General features: G+C 35.4%; 1 protein-coding gene across 1 annotated transcript in view; it reads right to left on the bottom strand.

The window, feature by feature from the left end:
• The window catches only part of ADGRV1 (adhesion G protein-coupled receptor V1), a 291184-nt gene that overhangs the window by 212419 nt on the left and 53209 nt on the right, over positions 1-25556 (bottom strand). Inside the window, exons 23-41 of the mRNA XM_055791141.1 lie at positions 25108-25284; positions 23213-23393; positions 22440-22642; positions 21037-21166; positions 19392-19472; positions 17934-18073; positions 16910-17519; positions 15684-15899; positions 14208-14423; positions 12777-13021; positions 12411-12592; positions 10846-11657; positions 9298-9507; positions 5149-5279; positions 4777-4876; positions 3498-3677; positions 1800-1963; positions 1146-1239; positions 472-504 (exon numbers count right to left, since the gene is read on the bottom strand). Of these exons, the coding sequence (XP_055647116.1) occupies positions 472-504; positions 1146-1239; positions 1800-1963; positions 3498-3677; positions 4777-4876; positions 5149-5279; positions 9298-9507; positions 10846-11657; positions 12411-12592; positions 12777-13021; positions 14208-14423; positions 15684-15899; positions 16910-17519; positions 17934-18073; positions 19392-19472; positions 21037-21166; positions 22440-22642; positions 23213-23393; positions 25108-25284 (4105 nt within the window). The remainder of the gene's footprint in view (positions 1-471; positions 505-1145; positions 1240-1799; positions 1964-3497; positions 3678-4776; positions 4877-5148; positions 5280-9297; positions 9508-10845; positions 11658-12410; positions 12593-12776; positions 13022-14207; positions 14424-15683; positions 15900-16909; positions 17520-17933; positions 18074-19391; positions 19473-21036; positions 21167-22439; positions 22643-23212; positions 23394-25107; positions 25285-25556) is intronic.

The raw sequence follows: 25556 nt of genomic DNA, 5'->3' as shown, positions 1-25556 counted from the left end.
AAAAGCCATCTCTTTTGGTATTAGAAACCTCCTAGAAATACTTGAAGTGTCTTGTATAGAGTATGTGATTGCTAGAAATCCTAAACAAATGCATTGCACCAAGGATTTAAATTGTCAATCATAACAAATCAAAATATACCAACAGGGAAAACAAGATTAGAAAATAGTCTGATAACAGAATTTGGAGTGACATTTTAGAATAAGGACAAGTTTTTGCCTCATGGGTTAAAATTATTATCTGTTCACCCTAAGCACATTTTAACCCAATGCAGATATCACAGCAGGGATGAATGGTCACAATTCAAAGAGCCTGCCAATCCCTTACAACAGAAGGTGAGACTTTACAACACTCAGCACTATTTAGGTCAGAAAAATCCTGCATACCTTTATGTTACTCTTTCCCTGTTTTAGATTTTAGACTTGACTAATCACAGCTGCCTCTACAAATCAGCAATGAGTCTTGGAAGTTACCTTTCAATCTGTAACGAATTAACTCTGTCACTTCTATAGGCATGCAAAGAAAAGGGAGAAGAGTCAAAGCAGATGTTAGAAATAATCAGTATAACTAGTCTCTAGTACTACAGGATAATCCAACTGTCCTTAAAGCCAATGCCAGCTATGCTAACTGAATTCAGAAGCAGAATGAGGAGCTAACTAAACAAATGATAAAGGAACCAACTAAGCAAATAATAAATGAAGTTCACTGGAAGAGCAGGAAAACTATAGGATATGACTGCTAAAAGTAAAACTGATAAAGACTAATAAAAAGAGACTTTTAAAAGAGCGAACAAAGTAACCACATAAAGTAATTTCTTTGGACTTTTTTGTTTCCGTTTTGTACTTAGAAACAAAAACCAGATTAACACACTGCCAATAAAACTTTTCAGATAATTGTGCTCTCCAGCTGTTAATTACTAACTCCTCTATGACAACTTCCTTATAATTTTTACAGAGATTAAAAAAGTAAGAAGCAAGTGTAACAGTGAAAATGTATGATATTCTACAATGTTTCTTTCAGAATACCCTGTCTCATATTGGCATAGCTGGCAAGTAAGAGGAGTACCAATAATACACCAGAGTAATATAATCTGCATGCAATTCATATAAAAGGAAAACCAGAGATAATTCTGTATAAGTTGTTTTACCCAGCCTAGGTGGGGATGAAGTTGAATGGTTCATGATGAGCTCCACTGAAGTTAAATTAACCAAGAAGAATTCTTGCACCTCTGGCACATCATCCTGGAAAACACAAATTCAGTACATCCTCTTTTCGTCTTCCTTTAAGAAACTGTGATGGAAGTCACCAAAAGGCAACACACTGGAAGTCTCTAATATTATAGCAACACTAAAATTAATTTATTTTTTCATTTTCCCGAAATATTTTATTGGGTGTAAAACTGATTATCTTGCATGAATTAATGAAGGCATATTTCAGGAAGAAGAAGCTGTGGTGACACTAAACTATTATTGAAATATTATTGTGAATAAATTTCTGCCTAATTTTAAAAGCTTAAATTCCAACCACTGAGAAAGAGCCTGTAGCAAGCAATGAATTACATTGTTCTGAATATCAGATAGTAAAGTCTTAATGAGACAGCTAAATTTCATTTATATGTAGGTAGAGCTGCTTTCTGTTATTATTTGTCCTATGATTTTAATATTAAGATAAAAACCATCTTTCTAAATGACAATGAAATATATAGGTTTGAGTACTATACAGATTGCATGCTTTATGTTCTAAAATATTCCTCTCCTGACGTCACACAGATCAGTATAGAACGAAAGGGTTTAGAGTTTACCTCTAGAACAGTAATATTTATGGCAGTTGATGTTTCTCCTTCTTCCAAAATCAGTGAGCCAGAAACAGCTACATAATCAGCTCCTGGTTCAGCCAAGGTCCCATCTGTCTCATTACTTAAGGTGATCAACCCTGGTACTGTGGCATACGTAACATTGATAGCACCTGTTCAATTTGTGACCAAAAAAAAAATGAGTATTTTCCAGTTATGTAATGCTCACAGGAGCAGACAAAGGAAAGAGATGAAATGCTCATCCACAAAATGAAAAGCCCAACTGCAAAACTGAAGGATTAAAAGATTATTCTGGAGCAAATGGAACTTCATTATTGTTTGTAATGTGCTTTCACTCCAGTGTTTGGTGATTTGTCCAACAACACAGATCTCAAAAAGCATTAGGACAAAATATTCAGATATTTGAGGTGCTGTGGACCGCAAATGTTACATTGCTGAAGTTCTACCTGGGACATTTAATGTATTATTCATATCAGGTTTGGTGCCAAGGGAAGTAGAATGTTTCAGGAACTGATATCTAAGAATGGTTTTAAAGACAGTGATGGGAAACACAACTTAATAAATCTAGTTTCTTTCCCAGACAGATTGACATAGACTTCAAAAAAGAATAAAAATCAGGGGGGACACCAATAAATGTTAACAAGGGAAAAAGTTAGACATAATTTTTTATGATAGTGCCATGTCTCACTAATCTGCCAGGGTAAGTGAAGTTGCAAATTTAAAGAGAGTGATCCTGGATATAAAATGACACATGAAATTGAAAGCTAGTTTGTATGAAATAAAATATAAGGTATAAAAGAATCTTAGTTTTAATAAATAATGATGGAGTTAAAAATTTAAGTAACAGATCTTACATTTACTGCGGATACTTATCTTAAAGCATTAGTGTCCTGAGTAGTGTTCCAAAATAGAATTAGATAATGACATTAAAAAAGAAATGGGAACAGAAACATCATTAAAATGCCTCTATGAATCTGTGGTGTGCAAAGATCTCGAACATTCATTGTAACTGGTCACTTCAATTCAAAACAGATATAACTAAAGAAACTAAGAAGGGTTATCACTGAGGTCTAAATATAGTCTAATAGGGTAAACAGCAAATGATTACATGTTATCTCACAACAGAAGTTGAAATCCTCAGGCAACACAAGAAAATATTTTTGCACACAGTACATGACTGAATTCTGGAATTAAGCACCACTTCATGTTATGGATTGCAAAAGACAAATTGATTTTAAAAGGAGAAAGAAGTTCTCAGAAGAGACAAAAACTGAATTCAGTGGTCTGTATGCAACTTTTTCCATGGGACATTCCTAGCTGCCAGCTCTGGAAGTTTAGAGGGGAAATATGTGGGAATAATCATTCCTTATGAGCTCCTTTTCTCCTGTGTTTTTTATTTCTTATAGAGAGCCTAACACTGAGACAGATTCATTAGACATAAAGGTAGTAAACTTAATAGCCAACTAGTTACGTGACAGCTCCCTGGCTCCTTGTGAGGGAATGAGCGCTATGGCTTCATTTTAAACTCAAACTTCATTTCCAAGCCCGCTGTAAGAAGCCTAGAAGTACTGAAAATAGCAGCTCTATCCAAGATATTTCAAAATTTCCAGCCTTCCTGTCATGGCTTTTATTTGCCTAATGATTACCAAAACATTACTTCCGTTCTGTTGGAGTTATTATACAAACCTAGAGATCCAAATTCTCTGTTAATGAAAAGCTGAACTGTTCTGTTTTCCTCTGGAATTAAAACTACCCTGGATGGGGAAGCAAAATTCAGGACTCCATGTGGTTCATCACTAGCTTCTACTGTCAGAACAGCTTCATATCCTTGACTATCCAAAACAGCTGCACCTGAAGAAGCAACTCCTGCAAAATAATCAATGGACTATAGTGAATAAAGTGTTACACAACAAATATTTTTTCCTTACATTACTGATATTATTACATCCAAATGAAAGTCAGTAAGACTGCAAATGAAATTAAACCAATCAAATGATGTGCTCACAGAAGTTTATGGATGATGTCAAATGTATATATATATATATTTACATTCTGTAACAAATACAGGAACATACAATCACAACAGAAATTGTATGCATACTAAGTAGAGAGTCACAAAAACATATTAAGAAATGGAAAACTTAATGGGCCAGTACAAAACATCAACTTCCCTAAATTTCCTCTATTGCAAAAGGAAAGAGAAAGTTTCCCAGGAAATAAAATTAAAATATAGTTAAAATTATCTTCAACTTCTCAATCATGCCTTTATGAAATTAATCCCTTTCCCAAGTGTTGCTTTGATGAATAAGTGCGGGTGTGTTAATTTATGCTTATCCTGATGGATTACAAGAGTCAACAAATTATTCTGGCAAGTCAGTAAGGAACCTAGTAGCAACACAATCCATGTCAACTTAGTTTAGCATTTAGACATTAATTTCAGTTTAACAAAGGGTATTTCTGAAGGTATGCAGCTTCATGCTTTTCTCATTATAATTCGAATGGCAAGGATGAAACATTCTGACCTCCCTGAATTCAGAGGCAGATCAGAAAGCCAGCTTGCAGCATGACAAGAGTGCTTTAAAAGATAAAAATATCCCCTTATTTCACGGCAACTGTATCCAGAATACATTAGCAAGCTCAAGTTTGTATTCAATTAAAGGGAGGCAAATAACCACTGAATTCAACAGGCAGAGGCAAATCATGTTTAACAATAATTAAGGAAAACTGGAAAGACACAGTGGGGTTTATATATATATGTGTGCATGTGTGTGTATACATGTGTAAATATGTACACGCACACACATAAGGATCAAGCCTGTTTCAATAAAATGTGAATGAATTTTGCATAGTTTACATCAGTTGCAGTAGGCTTAGTCTTACATTTCCAAAATGGATTAATACATATGAAAATATTGCAGTACTAAACGGTAGTTTTAAGATACAGCAGGCTATAGCTCTGCATTACCTTCTGTTTTGATGTTGTATAGGATGATCTGGTATTCCTCTTTTTCTTCAGGAATATGGTCATCCAGCAAGTGAACATACAATGTTGCATTCAATGTCCCCTATTTATTTTATTGATAAACTGATTAGTCATTATTTTATAAAATGTAAGTAATACCACTGTATCACATGTATTTTTAGCAGTACCTTTAAGAAAGGTAAAGTTAAATTATCAAAAACAGTAAACTCCCTCCAGTTTAGAACTCCAAGAGTAAAGAAGCAAGTAAATAATCAGATCAAGAAACAAAGACTGCTATAAGAGCACACTCCTTTTCTCAGCTCAGTTTTAATTACAACATTCTCCTGTAGCCATTAGCTTTGCTTATGGACGTACCTCAGGAAAAAAGAGTATTCCAGAATAGTTTTCAAAATTTTGTTCTACATTATGCCCAACTATCTTCCATTCAACAGTAACATTTCCCAGTCCTGGGGCGGTTCTTAAAATATGGAATTGCAGTTGATCTCCTAGGAACAAAAGATAAGACACAATATTTTGGGGTTTCCTCTCCTATATATCAATTATAAAAATGAGAAGCTAAAAACATTTATCACAGTTCAAATAATTTTTGTGAAAGACATTAATATTTTTAATAGTGAACTTCACAGTAGTTCTGTAACACATTTGTTTCTAATACAAAACCACCAAACTTAAACTCCTTCCTTCTGAGTTTTCCTGGGTTTAGTTTACTTTTGGAATGAGCTATCAAAATATGAGGGAACCTGGTACAGAGGAGTAACTTCGAAAGTAAATACCCTCCAAAATATGCACAAACAGAAGAGCAATATCTGCCTGTGAACTGCACAAAAAAGTATACGCTGCATGTACCAGCTCAAACACAAACAGCTTTCTACAACAGCTAACTGGCAAGGAATATACATCTTCCTGACATTAGCAACGTCTTCTGACTTTACATAGTACATGCATAAAAATCCTTGTAATTACCCGTAAGTTCCACTTATGTGAGTTTGAACTCACAAATATCATCAGTTAGAAAAGGAAATAATTTAAAAATGTTAATATTTACTAATTTGTACTTTAAAATGAAGTATATAAAACAAAAACATTAATATTTTATGTTATAAATTAATTTTTAATAAATTCTTATGATTTCTGGCATGAACAGTATCAATTGACAACATGCATCTATAAGAAGCAGTTATAGTATCCTTCACATTTAGAACACTTAATCCAATGGGTACTTTAATGAAGAAAGAGTAAACTCCTTAGAAATCTTTGTAAAATTAAGACAAATTATATAATTTATATAATATTAAATATTTATAAGTGTTATATTGTTTATATAATAATAAATATTTAAATACAAACCTATGACATTAACATATATCAATATGAAATACACCAGCAGATAACACTAGTAATGTCATGCAAGACATTCATATTAGAAGACAGATGTTTATTTATAATATTTAAGCGCATTGCATCCGTATGTCAACAGCATTTTTCAAGTGCACAGAATTTAAGTTTGCCAATGTGTACAGTGTTGCACTGGCTTTCAAAGACATTAAATATGCAGAAGCCTATACTACTGAGATGCTTGGAAATAATAATACATGAGATTTCTTTTGCTTTACTAAAGAATAAGAAAACTAAAAAAATTGTCAAAATCTATTTTCCTGGTGTAGAAACAGAAATCTGACAAACTTAGTTCCATCTCCAACTGACTGAAAAAGTCTTTCTTAGTATTGCTATAAACTGACTTGAATTTTTTCACTGTTGCAGAATCTGGGAATAAATTCATCTTCTGGTTTACGTTATGTACAAGCTTAGAAGCAATCCTGTTGAGAAACATTGAGATACATCTGCAAAAGGGGAAGAGACTATGTGGTGTTACATCTTCCTTACTGACTGGCATTGAATCGAGCAGCCCAGCTAGTCTCTCTGATTATGTAATATAAGGAATATAAGTCAGGATACTATCTGGGTATTCTAGCCTAATATATTGCAGGACAGAATTGTATAGCTACAGCTGGTAGGAACAATTTGCACATTTTCTAGACACATTTTTTTTTTTGGTAAGGGAACTTTAGAGAGATGCATGTATGTTGGCTACCAACGAGAGAGGTATGAACTAACCTCAAGAGACCTTAATGTAATTAATTACAATATAAAATTGTGAAGAATTAATACAAGAATTCTATATACCCATTTTCAAATAAATAGAATTAGTATGTGTAATTTAGCCTCAATATTTCAAACTTCAGTTAAGCTTTGGAGATGTACTACCATTCATATCTTTGTATTAAGTTGTTCCATGTTGTTTCTAAAAGAATAAAAGAATTCAAAATTTATTGACATCACAAGGGTTGTGCTTCTACAGTCAGATATCTGCAAACAGAGCACCAGTTTACAGTTTCCCCTGAGGCTAATTTATCCTATCATTTAACACTGCACTGAAATCCATTTTATCCTATTTGGGCATTTTGTACCTCCATTGCAGGCAAACATTTAACAGAAAAATGGTTACTGTGGTATCACTGCAGAATGCACAATTTAGACAAAGTTTATTTCAATACAACATTATGTAATACAATGAATCTTCACTGAAGACTGGGACAAAATGCTTTACTATGTGGAAGCCTGTTACACTGTAATGCAAACACTAAGAACAAACCTGATGTACAAATCATCCTAATTACAGACCCTAAGTAGTTAATTACTGACCCATGTTTCTTCGTCAGTTTTACCAAAATCTTTCGTACCCCTATCCAGAAAGAAATACTAATACAAATACTAATTGATTTCTGAAGACTAGAAGTGTTATTAGGCTAAATTCATCACTTTGTTTTAAGGTTTTTAATATGTAACCATGTTATTCACCTCTTTAAATTTCTACATTTATCAGGGAGAAGAAGGGGGCCTCAGGTCCCCTCCTCTTCTTCCTTATTTCAAGATACTACAGTGTATTTTCTTCTAATACAGTCATAGCCGCACAGCTATGCACACCTCTGCCTGTACTAAAATGCTACCTTCGCCCCCAGCAAGGTGATAAATAATATGCATAGCTTGAAAATCATACAGACGTGCTTGACAAAAGTTGTTCAATAATACAATGAATATAAAAGATAACCATATTTGGATTTATAAATTTTGGATTTGGATAATGGATTTATAAATCTGATAAAATTTGTTTTCAAAACAAAAGAAACGATACTGAAAATGAAATATAAACACTGAAATCATCTATGGCCTGTAGCTCATTCTTTGATTATTTTTTATCAAAGGGAATTAATTTGGTCATTTTTTTCTTGCTGTTAGACAATGCACTGTTTTTCACAATCTGGAGGAATAGGAATCACATAATTTCCAAACTACAGCAGAGTATTTCAGCTCCAAATGGCCAGAATTTGCTAGCATGCTTTGAATAATATTTAACCAGTGGAAAGTATTCAGGGTCATCATAACCTCTGGGAATGAGACAGTTTGTATTAATTCCTTGTGCTCATTAACAGCTCTTCTTAGCCTGCCAGACTGCAGCTGGCTTGGCAGGCAGATCAGAATCATTAATGTACAGGAATAAAGGACAAAAAATGGGAACAGAGTAGCACAGAATTAACACAAACCATATCTAGATAAAACTCAAAAGGTTATGGTGTCCTTTCGTTTCTGGAAACAAACAGAACCCATTTCATTGAGAAAGACTTTTTTCTTCAAACAGAAAACGCAATGCACATGTTCCTGGACAGCAAAATTTCTGTTTTGTTAATTCTCCCTGCCCATTAGTTTACATGTAACATAAACATGCAATACACTGAGATTCCAGCAAAGGCTGCCAAAAGCAATCACCATCACTACTATTATTATCCTGTGCAAAACTGCATCAAACCTTAGATCAAACATGCAACATGCTCTCTTAAAGCACCAGTAGTAACCTTTGGTCCATACCAAATTATTATTGTTCTTTCTCAAATGTTATGACTGAGTGATGACAGCTAGATCACTAATGTCTCCTATAAAAAACCATAAACAGAAAATTGTAAAACAGCAGGTTATTGAGTCAGGAAGAGAGAAGATGTGATCCTAATCCTTCTGTAGGAAAATTTTGTAGAAGATTTAAAGTGAATTGTAAGTCACCAGTACATGAGATTTACTTATGACTACCAATGGGTGTGTATGATGGGAGTTATATACAGTTCTGGAATGTGGAATAAATGAGTAAGACAAGAAATGCTAATAGGACCTTTGAAATGCACCAGCAATAGAAGCAAGGCATGATCTTCAGAAAAAAGGAAAGCACAGATGATGATAAATAGAATGATTTTGGAATGGTGTACTCATCCTTTCCACAGATTTCACTTAAGTGCTGTGCTTGCAAAAGTTAAAAATTCAAATGAATACATGTGGTTATCCTCTACTTGCTAGCATTCTCTGAACAGTGATACAATCACTGCAAGTCATTATCAACAGAAAACACCCAGATGGGAGCTAATGTTAAACTGAGTGTGGTCAACACCAATTACCCACCTTCACGACCAATAACAGATCTTGAGGCTGTCTGGAAGCTGATAATTCCTGCCACATTGTCATTTGACAGAATAATCACTGTGACAGTGTCAAAACTGGGCAGAATCCGACTCCCTCCTTCAGTATGGACCAGGCTGATTATGATACTTTCATTATCCTCCGGCTCTGGATCATCTAAAATGGCTAGTGTGACCATCTTTTTTGTTTCCCCTGCAAGGAGAACAACATATACATACTTACATGTGCTCATGAAAATCACTTTTTAAAAAGATGTAATCACCTCTTTTTGTAGGAAATTCTTCAAAAACTTCAAGGACATGAAGCACATTTATTTATTTACCTGTCTAGAAGCTCCTGAATGTCATTATGGAGTTTTATTCAATTACTATTGAAAAGTCACATTAGGCCAATGTAATTGCCAAATTATTAAATATACTATATAGAAATGAACAATGTAGATATAATTTCTGAATGTCCAGAATTCTTTATTTGCATTGTAAGTTCTCTGACTTTCAAATTTAACTTAGAAAAGGGGAATATTATTCCTGTAAAAAATATTACCAAGTGCATAAACTCTCTGATGAACCCTATATACATGTACACTTATGAGTACACAATGTAAATACAAGTATGTATACATTTGAATGTATTTACTGGGCCAGAGAATGCATTAAAATGGGCTGTCATTGTGTTACTTACATTCTGGATTATCAAAGAACAGTAATGTATACAGCAAGCACTATCAATTACCAGTCTTTATAATCTGTTATAATTTACAACACAACCTGGTTGCTCAGTGCATGTGAATTTGAAAAAATTTGAAAGTATTTTGAAAACAGTTTTTACTAAATTTATAACCACTAATACAATTACAGGTCAATTTTAGAATCACTTATTTTGAGTTCAGATGGTTTAGCAAACTAGCTAGCACACTAGCATCTTTACTACGCTCCCATAAATTGCTTTCAAAATAACTGTTCAATCAGTTCAGACTCTGAAAATACAAAATATATCTGTCATGCTGCATGGTACTGAAGTAATGTCTGACATTGACTGTTCATCTGTTTTGTTTGCCTATGTTTTTTTAATATGCTGTTACAGTATGTTATGAAATCAAGACAATATCAGAATCTAAAAAGAGACATCAGGAAAAATTACTACTGTACTGACTAAAAGTTAACAAAAGACCAGTCAGACCTGATTCTCATTCTCATTACCCTTGAAATAACAACTATCTTCAGCATTATTGTTCCTTATTTATTTGGTGAAATGGTATTCTTTATAATGCACATTGCGATATTTTTTTTAAAAATACTTACTTATGCTTTTCATCTTTTTTTTTTCTACTACCACTAAGTGTGTTCTGCAACATAGTGCTATATGCTGATGAACTGTATTCTTTTAAATATGTATCCTGAGCATTCTGGGATGTTTAGCTTACGAATAAGACATTACTTATCAAAACATCCAGAGAGCTTAGTGCTGGTCAGGTTCTTTTGCTTTTCTTTAGTTTTATGAAAGAGAAACTAGTGCAAAACCTTGTCTCACCTTCTGCAAACACCAGAGTCTCACCAACACCTACAAAATCCAAGTTTGGGGTAGCAGTTCCACCAACCACATGCCATTCCACTGTCACCTGTCCCAGGCTGCCTTCTGTCCTGTGTATCATTAGCTGCACGTTGGTCTGAGGACGTTCTTCTACTTCAATATACAGTCCCTTCTCTGTCGCATTGGGACTTAGGCTGTAGATCTTAAATACTCCAAACGCATCCCCATTCATCATTATGACAACTGTTGAAGTATTTGGCTGTCCTATAGTCGGCTGATTTTTTAAGCTGGCTGAGATGTTCATTAGTTCAACTTTCAAAAGGGATATAATGAATGTCTCATCCAACTCTGGCAGACTGTCAGGGAGTATGGTAACTGTGAGATTTGCAAACTCTTCCCCTTCCTGCATTATGGCCCACTGTCTTATAACAGATTCATAATCGCTACCAGCGATGGCTTGTGTGCTGAAAAGAGCGGATGCAGTGGTTACATTTTTCTTGTAGGTCCAGAATCCTGAAGCGTTAGTTAATGGGCTGATCTCTGATGTCAGCCAAAGGCAGACAGGAATCTCAGAGGCACTGGAAAATGTAAAGGCTGAACACACTTGTTCTTTTAGGCACTGAGTGGCACAGGCATACAGTGGGTCACTCACTGCTGACACATTCACTCTGGTCTTGGATGGTTGGTCAGGAATTCCTTTTACAGGAGACTCGTAACATGACAGGATATCCTGACCTTGCTCAATGGCAAGAGCTACAACGTCAGTCTCAGAAGTGCTGTAAAATATCTGCAGCTGACCAAACTTTCCCCCACTAAAAGACATTAAAATAAAAAAAGTAATGTTAGTTGATTAAGTATGTCTAGCATAGTTTATGTTTCTGGGTTAAGAATAAAAAAGAATAAAATCAATCGGCCCTTTCTGAATTGCTGAAAAGTTCCAAATTGCTATTTAAAGTGGATTCTCTTGGAGCTAGTACAAGAATAACTGAGGTGTCGTTTTTTGTGGCTAGCAAGTCTGCTTATTTATAGCTTGGGTAGCAGTCTGTTAAAAATGCATGTTTGCAAACATTTGTTTCTAGGAATTAACTTAAGTCTTCTTAGGGCTGGCAAGAAATACAAAGCCTGTGCTACCCAGTCTTGTCACCTTTCCTCTTAGGTGTCCTCAAGATATCATATCACAAGCATAAAACCTGTTTTCCTTTTCTTGTTTCTTTCCATCCCACAAGGATTGACCCATTTTTTCCTCTAGTACAAATTACAGGAGCAGGCTGTTGTGCAGCTTTAAAGCTCTGACAATTAAATAGGCAAAATTAAACTTCAAGTACATCATGTACAATTGGTTTACATTACAGATTATAATGTATGTTATATATAAGTGGTTTATGTGCATTTCTAATAAGCAGACATTAGGTTCAAAACCAATGCATATGAAATAAAAATGTGTTGAGCTGGCAGACCAAGAAATTGACGCAAATGCTTATACAAACGAAGCATGACAATTGAAATTACAGGAAGGACAGAAAAGAAGAAAAAATAATAGCTATAAATAAAGCAAACATACAAACCTTCGCCTGACTGTTATATTTGCAAGCAAATTTCTTTCTAGTGGCTCCTGAATTCGATATAATGATTGATGAAAGAAGACTGTGCCATAAGGATTATCATTGGCAGGTATTATAATATTTGCCACGCCATCTAACCCAATAGCACCACCATTGGAGGCCTGAGTTAATTCTACATGGACAATCTCAAAAAAGAAAAAAAAAAAAAGAAAAAGAAATAATGCAGCTAAACAATTGTTGGTATTTCTAAAAATAAGCACAAGCAAAGTAAAATCTGAACTTCTTGCACCTTCCTGCCAGAACATGCCTTGTTTTCCTTTGCACACATTTATATGACAAGTTAGAAGTCTAATATGTAACTGAACTTACTTCTTCTATTTCTGGAACATCATCAGCCAGGACTTCCAACACCAACATCTGAATGGCTTCCCCAGGGGCAAAAGTAATATTACCCGTGACAACCTGCAAGTCAGCATCAGCAGGATGTCCATTAATGGTAGCAACCCACTGAACAGTAACGTTACCAAGAGTCCCAGCATTGCGGATTATTGGCAGATTTATGGTTACTGATCCAAATTCAGGCTCCTCCACAGTGAATTCAGTAATCTGAAAAACTAAGTACAGCACAGAGAGATGTATTTCATTAACAATGAAACTGAAAGTAAATATATAAACTCCTGAAGTACGTAGATATATTTCACTAGATTGCATCTATTTGCACAGGTAAATCATTTTTAATCAGGTTAAACTTAAAAGCAAGCTTCCAGTATTAATATTTTCATCTACAGAGGAAATTAACATTAAAATTGTGCCCTCATCCAAAAAGTTTATTCCAACGTACCCATTATTCAGGGCTAACCATGAGCAGTTTCTAACCTCTTAGAAGATATTTTCGTAATTATTCCCCGCAAGGAAACTCTTTAGCAGCTTCCATGCCACTTACTGAAGAAATAAATCAATATATTCTATATAAACTGGTTTCAAATAAAAGTTTTCCTTGTATTAAACATCTAGTTGTTAGGAATTAAGTAAATTAATTACCCATCTGGACATACTTATTTTTGACATTTTTTCTTTCTTTCCTCTACCACCTTCTATTAACAAAATGGAACATGAGCAATGAAGTAGGGTACTGAAGGGAGAAAAGTAAGAAAAAGAAAAGGCAGGAAAAAATTCACCAAAAAAAACAAACAGAAAACCAAAAGGATAGATTTCTGAAATATCATTACTTTTTGAAATCACCAAAACCATTTTCAAAACCTCTGTTACAAAACTAGTTTTGGAAAGTATACACAATTCATTTTATTGATAATAAAAATCAGAAGAAAAACTAAACCACGTGACAGAGAATAAGAGGATATATTTTAATTTCTCTTTATATTTTTCAACTTCCCCAGATTTTTAATTCTGCTTTGGATGATCACCTAGTAAAACAAAAGGAACAAAGATTTAAGCAACAGATATCAGAACACAGATTTTGGCTTAAACCTATTACAGAAATGCAGCACTTAGAATAGTTTTTTTTAAAAAAAGTAAACTAAAATCCATTTATCTCTATTGGAAGATTCCAATATCTTCTTATATCAATGACTAAATAATAATTTTTTATATATTAAAGCACCATTACTCCTTAATTACACAGTTTAATTTAGTTTATCTTATCTTTGCCTTTACTGTCTTCATCCAGGCTTCCTCTTTGTCTTCTGAAAGTTTTTGTTGAGTTGCTCAGTAACAGCTCACCCACAAAACTGCTGTAAAAATGTTCACAGAAGAGAGAAAATATGCAAAAAAATCATTTACCGAAGGATCCAAATGGGTCATCAGAAGCCTCAATAGTTATGATTGCCTTAGTCAAAGATCCAAGCAAGGCTCCTCCTGTTGTTTGGTTCAGCAGCTGAACATAAAATGACTCCTCAACTTCAGGATGGATATCATTAATTATATAAATTGGCACAGCTTTACTTGTTTCTCCTTCTAGTAAGACAACATCTGATGAGGCCACACTGTAGTCCTCACCTAGATTTATAGATGAAAAAACCAAAATAATAAAAACCAGAGTATTAATGCATTATAGTTCAGTGTATTGACCATCATTAGTAATACTTCTCTCTTTTCTTACACATGCATTCCTCCATGTTTTTATGGTTTTCTTCCTTTATCTTCAGACTTAGACAACACAGTCCTTTTCATTTCCCATTGCCTTTGAGATATCTGGATGGATTAAAATAAAACTCTGCTTGGTCAAAACAGAGTTTGCACTGTTAGACCAAGAAGAAGTCACAAAAGGCCCATTATTTTCTTCCAAGTGTAACAAGGTCACATTACCATGATGTTTTTGTCTTTGATTTCTAATTGCTCTCTGGCTTTCCAAGAGATAGAAGTGAACAGAAGTACCTTTGTCAAAGTAGATTTTACTAAAGGGCATACTCTATGTGTGGACCTCACTTTAGACAAAATTGTCTCTAAGACTGTCTAGATGAACAACTGTGATACACTAGATAATGGCTCCACTTCAGAAACTATTTGAAAGCATACTCTGACATCAATTTAGCTATACACTTATTTTAAAAAGTCTTACATAAAAAGGAAACTTAAAAAGGTACATGCTTCTCAGAAACCTAAAAAGGTACATGCCCATTCGATTTTGAACATAGCTGAAATACAGTGGGTTTGATTTATAACGAAGTAGTTTTGACCCTGCACAAGTTGTAAGTTTGCTCCTTTCTGTACACACCTTCTTTATAGGTACAGCTGGAGAAAGAACTTAACCTCCCATTTTCAGACATTCAAGTCTTCTTGGGTGTTGATTGGGTTTTGCCTGTTTGTTTTACAGCTGAGTCCCCAGTTCCCTTCTAATAACCTTTAATAACCTCACCCAAACAATGCATGGCAGGGTTAAGTATGCACACTGGACTAAACAGTAGTTAGATATACTACATTATATTTTATTTTTATTTATTTTCTTTTTTTGAAGATGTGGTGAGCCACTAGGGAAACAAACACCACAATTCCTTCACTCATTTCTCCTGCAAGTTTCTTCAGTGATGATGTTTCAGAGCTTTCTAGAAGCTGATGCATGACTTTTTCCCATGGGCTTGGATTCCTGTTTGCTAAGCAGAGTCACTAAAGGTCTCACTACATTATTTATTTTTTTTTCACTTATTATACAACAATTCATATTCAATACATACTTGTTTGCTTTGAATACCCAAAGAATACAGTATGCTCTTTCCACTTTAACACAGATGGCGTAGTTCTGCTATTCTGATTTCTTACCAGCTGTTGCAGTTATTGGCACAGCTTTAAATTTCACTGAGACATCTGCAAATATTCCCCCAGTTCTGGTCACGTTAATGATTGGTCCAACATAATTTTCAGCAACTCGCACAGCTGAAGCAGAAAGCTGAAGTGTTCCAAAAGCATCATCGTTGGCATTGATAATTACATGAGCTATTGTCTCACCCACTAATCCAAGTCGAGGAGAACTTACAACTGAAACATAAAGAAAACTTAGTGAGGGGGTGCATGAGATGCTTGCTATCTATGGCTGTAGAGTTAGACACAGAAGTGAGTTCAGTGGTTAGTCGCCATTAGCTTTCAGCAAAATTGGGGTTCTTTTAGAATTGGACAAAGTATAATGACAAACTGCAACAACATACTTTTGGTGTTTGAATGCTGTTATGGCATAAAAATAACGATTTTTAGTAACTGACTATTCTACCCTGCTCTGGATCATACAAGCCATAATTTATTTTAAGGGGTGAGGTACTGTGAAGTAATTTTTTAATTAATTTTATTTATTTAATTATATAATTATTAATTATTTATAAGCTTTATTTATTAAATTTTTGTTTATTTATTTGTCCATAAGGCCAGTAGTAAGATCAATACAGTTCAGAAGAATTTCATACTTTAATTTGCTATAATGAAATATAAATAAGATTTCAATCTCCCAGCAGAATTATATTACAAGTTTCCCTTAATATCAAGATAAATCTGGGGCATGGTAGCAATTAGACATGCCAAGAAGCTTTGAAGCACAAATCAGGCTGTAATGACCAGAATTTATCTAAACGAGGGACGAAGCAGGCATCCTCTACACTAAAAAAGCAACATGTGGCTGTAATTCTACACCAATTTGTTTTTAAAGGACTTCTTTGGCTTTCAATAAGCAAAAATAGCATAGTTATTTCCTAATAGCAAACTTTACAGAAACAGCAGGTATTAGTGCACAAAACCAACATTTATCTATTTGGCCTGAAAGACCTTGGACAAGGCAATGAAAAAGTGATAAAGAAATGCTCATCCATCCTTTACAAAACACTGCACTGGAGGAAATGTATGCCAACAGCCCACAAGGCACGTAACTCAGAGATTTCTTAAACATACAGACTGGCTGTGGTTAAAAAGTTTATCATTTAACTTGTTGCACTTTATCCTATTAAATGTAACACAAGCCTTCATATTTAAATTGTAAATTTTACATACGTAAGATAACTTACTTGGTCGATCCTGTACTTTCTCAATCAATACAATACTGCTTAGCTCCACAAAAACAGACTCCGACCTCTCAGGATCATCATCATCCAAAATAGGCAAAGATATTGTGGCCTGACTTTCATTGGCGGTGAAGATCACATGACCTGTAATGGGTATATAATCTTTTCCCTCTGTTGCTCTAACAACATCAGGTGGAAGAAAGGGTAACTTCTCATCATCACCAATAGTTCTGTATGTTACTATTACTGTACCAAGGAGACCACCATGCCTGATTATTGTCAGGGAGATATTTTTTCTTTCTTCCTCAACTTTTATGGGCCGGTTTCGCTCAGAAAAGATGAAGACTCCATATGGATCATCATTAGCTAAGATAGTTAAAGTTGCATTAGTATGATTTCCAAGGCGGCCATTGGAGACATTGATGATCATAACTGAAAACATCTTATCCAATTCAGGAACTTCATCAGGAGAAACCTGTACTGTAATATTTGCTGTCACTTGGCCAACATCAAACGTTACGTTCCCATGTGTAGAGATCAGGTCTTTGTTAAGATCACACACTATGATCCAGTGCAGCGTCACCTGTGACAAGGCCCCATGCGTTCTCACAACCTAAGTGAAAAATACAAAAAACCTGCATATTTTTGTTCTCTGAGAAAGAAAAACATAAAAGTATGAGATGGAATTGAGCAAAGACATTGACATGATGGGTTAAAATAAATGTGTGTTTTAAAAAAACAGTATAAACTTTACTATCTCAGCTTTGCTGTCTTTGTTGTATCATCTTTTAAGATAGCAGTACCTCAAATGTAAACAAGTAGAAGTAATTTTAAATCTGTGGATGTTAATATTACATCATTTTAGCTTCAACTGGAAACATCTGGAAACTCAGTATGAAATGGCAAAACAGATGTGCAAGACAGAAGTTTGTTATAAAGTCTTACGGCAAAAACATCACACAACACCCAGTAAAAAACAGAGACAGAAGAGGACTGCACAGCAGTATGAGACTCAAAGCTTTCTAACCTGCAGCACAATATTGCTATCTCCATCTTCAGGCTCAGTTCCATTTACTGAGAGTGACTCAGTACTGAACTCAAACACACCATGAGCATCATCAGAAGCCTCAATAGTCACGAGGATGTGGGATGCAATTCCCAAGCTAGCTGTTAAGTGGAAGTTCCAAAAAGGGTTATTTTTTCTAGCATCTTTTCTTCAAAGACATAGGTTACAAAAAATACACAGGAGAGGATGACCGGAGTATCTGTGTTGTTTTGCTTTTGTTTTTTTGAAATGCATGATCGCTATCCACATGGATAAGGAACTGACTTTGACTAATGCAGTCCTCGCAGTCCTTCTATGGAACTATGCAACAAATATATAAATATAACGAATACGAATATTTTAAAGGAGGAACAGAAATTAAATTCAGGTTTAATGAATGAAAATGGAGCAGAACTTAGGATGGTGGGGAGTTATATGGTAAACCACAGTAAACAGATAGACCAGATGAATGCAGGTCCCATTCTAACATAAGCTGGAGTGAAAAACAGAGACACTCTGGTAAATCCTACTACTAAAAATACTGTGTTGGGTGAGATAACTTGCCACTTAGAAAGGGAAAGAACCTGGCACAGAATATGATTTCTGGAAACAAGGAAAAGGGGAAAAGCACTTAAAAAATCCCCAGGGAAGTTCCAAAAATTGACTAAACCACAGACTTACTCTCAGATTCAAACTGAAATCCTTTCCATTTAAAAATAAAATCGAAAATCAGGCTGTCACAGGGAAATAAATTATTCCGTTTGGATAATGGGTGCTCAAGGAACGTTTTCAGGTCTGTAGGGTTTAATCTGAAGTCCTACAACATCAGGGTTTTCCCTCAGTTCTGATGTTTCAAATGTTTTCTGCATCTAGTATTTTTTAAATTTTCTCAGTATTAAATTATCTTTGTTTTCTGTATGTTATGACACAAATACAAACTCAAAGAGAAGAAATGAAAAACAATCAATACATTCCTTTAAAAAAAAAACCTAATAGCTTATTTTTCTTTAAGAGTATATTTGACATGCAGTGAATCAAAGTAAAATAAAGCATGTATCAAAGCACAGAATCATGAAATTTTTTAATTACCTTAAATTTAAAAAGTGTCTTTGCTTTTTTCTCTCCAGGAAATGTGACCACTTTCAAACAGAACTAACTTTGTAAACTGTACTTCTGGAATTACTATATTGTGCTTTGCAACAATGTAACTTTGATGGTATAGAAGCCGCTATTTTCTGTGTTACACTAAACACTGACTGCTATTGAAATTATGCTTAAATTAAAATGGAAAATAATGTTTTGACAGAACTTTATGATATATCTAAATTAATCACCTGTGACTGCAAGTAAAGTAATATTATGACAAGTTGTGTCAGTATACTAATTTAGGAAGGACATTATAGTTAGCAGTAAAAAATAGGATTAATCAAAAATGCTTACCATGTTGATGGACAGTTGCAAGGAAGAAATCCATGTTCCCATCACCACTACCACTGTCATCATATCTAAAGAGCTCAGCAACTTTAAGATGACAGACATACAGATATATACACATATATACATTTATAAATAGAGAGAAAGCAGAAAGTAATTTAAACATTTCTGGACAACACAAAAAGAGAGGGAAGTATTCTAGGAAGGCATCAATTTTGGATATGGAAGTATACAGAATTTCTGATAAAAGCCAGAAAAAATATTGTGTATGCCACCTCTTATTCAATTTATGACATTGGAAATAGCAATGGGAGGTCAGAAGGAAAGAAAACACATGCATCTCTGTTTTCTCTTTTCTTTCTTTCCCTCTTTGTCTCCCCTATTTGTATTTCCCCCTTCTCACTCCTAAATGAGGTCTGCCATGGAGAAATTGGAAATGTGAATTAAAAACAAAAACCAAAACCCCAAAAACCAAAAAACAACCCAGAGGCTAAAATCCCCCAAACTCTCCTATTCCAATATTTTTTCACAAAGTGATAACATGTCAGAAAGCTGGAAAAATCTGCAGAAAGCTTAATTAATGGAGATTTTACCCTAAATTTTGTGCTTGTAATGGTGTTGGAAAGGCCAAAAAGCGGGTTTGTGTTAAGAAGGTATCTGCCTAGCGAATTACTAAAGTTAGCTGTAACATGTTTTTGGGGGGGTTAGGGAGGTGGGGAAGTGAAAAGTTTGCTTAACAAAACAACTATTCAACCAAAAAGTCCACATGAATGAAAGGTCTGAAGTTTTTATCACAAGAATCACTATGATACACCATAGTGCCATGTGTTGCACTACAGATATTCAAAGTAATATGATACAACTTCCCAGAAGGCATCACACTTGCATTTCTGGATTGTTTAAAAAAAATAACATCAGCTAAAAAGTCACTTTATGGCTGCCAACGTTTCTAATTACATTTTCCCCTTCAACCAGCTTTACGATTTCCCTTAAAAATTTGCTCCAATGGAAACAAATGCTGCAAGGGCTGCGTGGTGTTCTGTGGCAGGAGGACCAATGCTTGCCATCCCTTGTGAGACTAAATCTCACATGAGGATTTGCACTGAGTGTTTTTCTTGTTCTTCCACAAACCTACCAGCTACCTCTCCAGCTTGGGTAAACCCCCTAGGCCTCTCAACACACACAGTCCCCTACTTCTCTAATCCAGCTAAGTTATGAGCTAGTATATCACAATTCCTCTGATTTCACTGAAGTGGCAGATAAAAAAAAAAAAAAACAACACTTCGGCTGTTTAGCTTTAAATATTTTATAAATATTGATAATTAAAAAAATGAAAATAATATATTTTTTACATCATTTCTATTCTCATTAGCAACCATGAAATTATGTATTGTGAAAAGCAGCAATTGCCTTTAAATGACCTAACGCCAGACAATAATACACTTTCTTTGGAATCTGGTGTTTTCCAGCAATGATTAACAAAATATCTCAAGGACACAACTTTCCTAAGAAAAATTACAGCTGCCTGAGGAATGTGTGGGTGTTTGTCTTTAGAAATAACAAGGAAATAGTACACCTAAGAAAGGTAAGATTTTAATGGATGAGTAGAGATCATGAAAATACAACCAATGGATTGATGAATGTGCCTTACCTCCTCCCTCTGGGTTCAACAGCTCCACTTTAAAAGTTTTTTCTAATTCAGGAATAGAATTGTCAGTGATGTTAACAGTAATGTACTTGTATCTTTCTCCTGGCTGAAATTCCAGCGTGCCCACAACAGCCTGAAATATGAAAGGTCTTTATGTTTTTGTTCAAGTCTAATGTTTTCACCCATATAAAAAAGAAATAGAACCTGATTTTGTTTGCCTTTGTCAAAACATTCACTTTTCTTTACTTAAGCTGTTAAAAAATCTGCCACGCCTTTTCTATGAGAACAAAGCATTTAAATTCACAGAATTATGAGCATCTGCATTCATCTACATTTTTCTGCACGAATATCAGTTAGACAAGCAAACACAGATACGTGCAGGTTATTTTGCTGAACATGTACAAATCCTGACATGTACAAGCATAATCTTAACCTGTACATGCACCTGAATGTTCATATAAAGTCTGGTACACTCAGTAACAATAGCACATATCCCTTCTTGCTGCAATGCCAATTCTCTTAAGAAAAAAAATTCAAAACCAGAGTTTTTTCCTAGGAACTACAACAGGCTGTACAGAAAGGACGTAAAACTCACAGATATTTATTTTTAAAGTGAGTATTTGTCTGGGTTTCAGCTGCAACAGAGTTAATCTTCCCAGTAGTTAGCACAGTGCTGTGTTTTGGATCTAGTATGACAATAAAGGTGATAAAACACCGATGTTCTTAGTTGTAACTAGGTAATGTTTATAATAAGTCAGGGACTTTTCAGTTTCTCATGCCCTGACAGCAAGAGGGCTGGAAGGGCACAAGAAGTTGGGGAGGGACACAGCCAGGACAGCCAACCCAAGCTGGCCAAAGGGATATCCCATACTATAGAACATCCTGCTCAGCATATAAACTGGCAGCAGTTGGCTGGCGGTGGCAAGATCACTGCTGGGGAAGTAGCTGGGCATTGCTCAGTGGGTGGTGAGCAACTGTATTGCGCATAATTTGGGGGGTGGGGGTTTTTTTTGGTTTATTTTTCCTTGACTTTTGTTTCTCCTTTTTTCCTTATCTTCCTTTCCATTTCAATCAGTAGTAGTAGTAGTAGTAGTAGTAGTATATTTTACTTTATTTTGGGTATTAAACTGTTCTTGTCTCAACCCATGCGGTTTACCTTTTTTTTTTCCCCAGTTCTCCCCATCCCACCAGGGGAGTTGGGGAGTGAGTGAGCAGCTGCATGGTACTTAGTTGCTGGCTGGGGTTAAACCACACCAGTATTACACATTGATTTATTACATTATCATATAAAACAAACTGTATCTGTAAAAAGAATCATAGCTGGGCTAAAATACTCAAACTGAAGGCTATCTCCAGGACAAATAGCTAAATTCTAAAATATGTATGCATCTTGGCAATGGTCATACCTGATAATCTTTAGGACTGAAAGCTGTAAGCGGCACTGTTCTGTACTCCACCAGAACTGTTCCAAGAAGGCCTTGTGCACGAACTACCAGTAATCTGATGTGTCCAGCTTCTTCTTTAATAGTAATATGGGGCACAGCAGAGGCTGGCAGAATCATTTCATCACCTGGCTGAGGGGGTGGCCCCACTGAGAATTGTAGCAGACCTGGCAGACAAGAGGTACTATTTACATTGCTTCTCACACCAAATTTAAATCAAGATAATACACTGAAACCAAATTATATATAATACTTATATTTAACATTTCTGAAATTAAACCCCAATTATTGATATGCCCTTAGGGCTCAATTGTGCTGTTTCCAGGGATATGCTAAGTACTTCCCTTCTCTCACTGATATCCATATCAGTCTTGATACAGCCACATCACAGTACTGAATTCAGCTCTTCCCAAAAGAGCCTCATTGTGTCATAGTATTGGGTACTCTCTGCACTGGGAATTCTCATCTGAGAAAAACTTACACAGGGTTTACTGCATGCAACCTTTATGTACTCTCAGAAGGGAATCATCGCCTGTTTGATGCCTTTTCATAACATTCTCTAGAATCAGTAATTAGCTTTCAATCTTATATAAAAATTATTAACTAATTTCAAGTTAGATAAAGTGGAATACTTGGCATTGCTTCCTCAACTATCTAGCCTAAGCAAAGCTTTTATCTGTTGAGCTAGAACTATATAATTATCTGCAACAAGACTGTGTCATCTCCATCATTGTTACCATATGGGTGGTCACTGGCTTTGATGCTGATATCAGTAGTTTCCTTTTCTGGATCTATACTTGCTCCACTGGTAGGAGTTGAACCTACTTTTCCATCTCCAGACACTGCAGAGACTAATGTCACACGGAAATATTCATTTAGCTCCGGAATGTCATCATCAATAACATGCAAATTTAAGACCTAGAGAAGGACCAAATCATGGAAAAATCAAACCGTGTCACATACGTCATTTATGAGCTTAACAACTCTGCTTAACTCATCAAACTCTTTGCTTAGTCAGCCAGCTGTACCTGCTGTGTAGTTCTGAAAGTAATGTAGACGACATTTTTGCTTTCCATGTAATTTAACCTAACTTCTAGGATAATATTTTATGTTTAGAATTTGAAATCCAGAAACAACTTTACCAAGCTGGCAGAGAAGGAAGGCTTATTTTCCTAAGTGCTTCAGATTACATAAACACATAACCAAGCAAGCAATTATTTATCTACCTTGCCATAAGCACAGTTTAAATTGCATATATTGGAAATGAGGTATCTGATAGATTTCAAAATCCTAAAGAAATTGTGCTTCTGAAGAGATAATTACAGTGGTTAATCCAATTTAAAGAGCAAGTAAAACAAGTTTTTTATGTCACCTGACGCTTGAGATTGCAGATCATGCTATTGATTAACATAACCTCCTCTGCACAGGCTACATATTCACCTCGGGCGATTCCAACTTTCTATATATTCTGCTATGATTAGACAAACATACAGATGAAAAGGTTTTAAGTAGCTGACCGTAATTAGAGGCATGGAACTGAGTAGCTTACAAACATCAATGGGAAGTCTCTTAGGATATCTCACCTGATGAGCACCTGCTCACAATCTGTTTCTTAGGCCCATTAATTCTACCATATGCAGACAATAAACTGGACAACATAGCAGTGGAGTAAGAGGGTACAACAGCCTTCTCCTGCCACTAGATAGAATAAGGCAGGCCTCATACATGCTGCCAGACTCAAACAGCTTTGAAAAGTTTTCTTTATATGACCTTATGCAATGCAGTAGTATGATTCAATGGAAAATTAAAGCTGAATGAACAGTGACAAGAACAAACTATTTTCAGATCCCACAAGCTTTTGCCAGGCTCTCATCATTTACATTGTTTAACTGGGACCAAAGGTCTCGTGGAGCCACTGGGATCTTTTCAGATGTTGTCAGTTGGTTTCAGTCATCCGTACTGACTTCAGCAGAGTGACAGAAGTGAAACCAAAGGCAGCATTTTCTACTACTATCCACCCTTCCTATTTCACAAACACTAATAGAAAGCACACATCAACTTTCTACAGTATTGTGGTCCCACACCTCTTCAAACAAATGTGGAATTCCTGTGCTGTGGGACAGGATTGAATTCACAGATTAAGCAAAAGGGACAGAACGTGACCAACAGCCATTGCAAGGCACTTGATTACAACAGTGAAATGTACCGCTGTCTATTTAATCGATGAGGAGATAAATCTAAGTTCTAAAAGTCATACCAAAACCTGATCATTTTCCAATTTCAAAAGTAGCTGGATCCATTATTTCAGCCCACGACTATCTACACTGCAAGTATACATACAGATATACATAAATTTAATATATACATATATGTAAACATATCTCATCTATTATGTGCATTCAAACACACATGCATCCATGGTGACCACTGAACTGTGATACACACAGACCTGTAAGCGTCTATCATTATCGCTTGTTAGTTGTCAGGGATGCAAAACTCCCTGCGAAATACAACAAAAGCCATGTGAAGTAAGCACTCTCTAGTATGAAAACCAGTCAAGCATCCTCAGAAGGTGTTTTCCAGCAGGTTTGCAAAGGGCAGGATGAATAGTTAATAGGAAGGCAGGGTTTACCTCTGATCTCTGCCAAGGAAGGAATGTGATAGTGCCACTGCTGTTAGAAAAATCGGTAACAGGGTAACTAATGCCAGTGGAATCAACCTGTGAGATAATGTAATTTATATACACATAGTCCAGGGCTCCCCTTGTACGCTCCACAACACACGATACAGTGGAACCCTCATCAGCAACCTGGAAGAAAGCAAGAAATTGAAATATTTGTTACTGTAAATCAAAGCAATAAATGCAAAACATGGAATTCCCTAATGCCAGTGAAATGTCCAGGTAAAAAACTGCTGTCACATTACTTCTGGCACTTACAGAGCGGTAGAAAAGCTGAACTTGATGGCAGTCAGAACAGTATTAGTGGAATTTGCAACAGCTTCTAGTATCTCCCTGAGGACTATAGAGGTAAGTCAATAACTATACCCCGTGGTTTGTTTTGGACACAATCTCTCACCCCA

Source organism: Falco peregrinus, chromosome Z (assembly GCF_023634155.1).
Source record: "Falco peregrinus isolate bFalPer1 chromosome Z, bFalPer1.pri, whole genome shotgun sequence".
NCBI lineage: Eukaryota > Metazoa > Chordata > Aves > Falconiformes > Falconidae > Falco > Falco peregrinus.
Note: the sequence above shows the minus strand (reverse complement) of the source record. Positions and strands in the feature narration are given on the sequence as shown.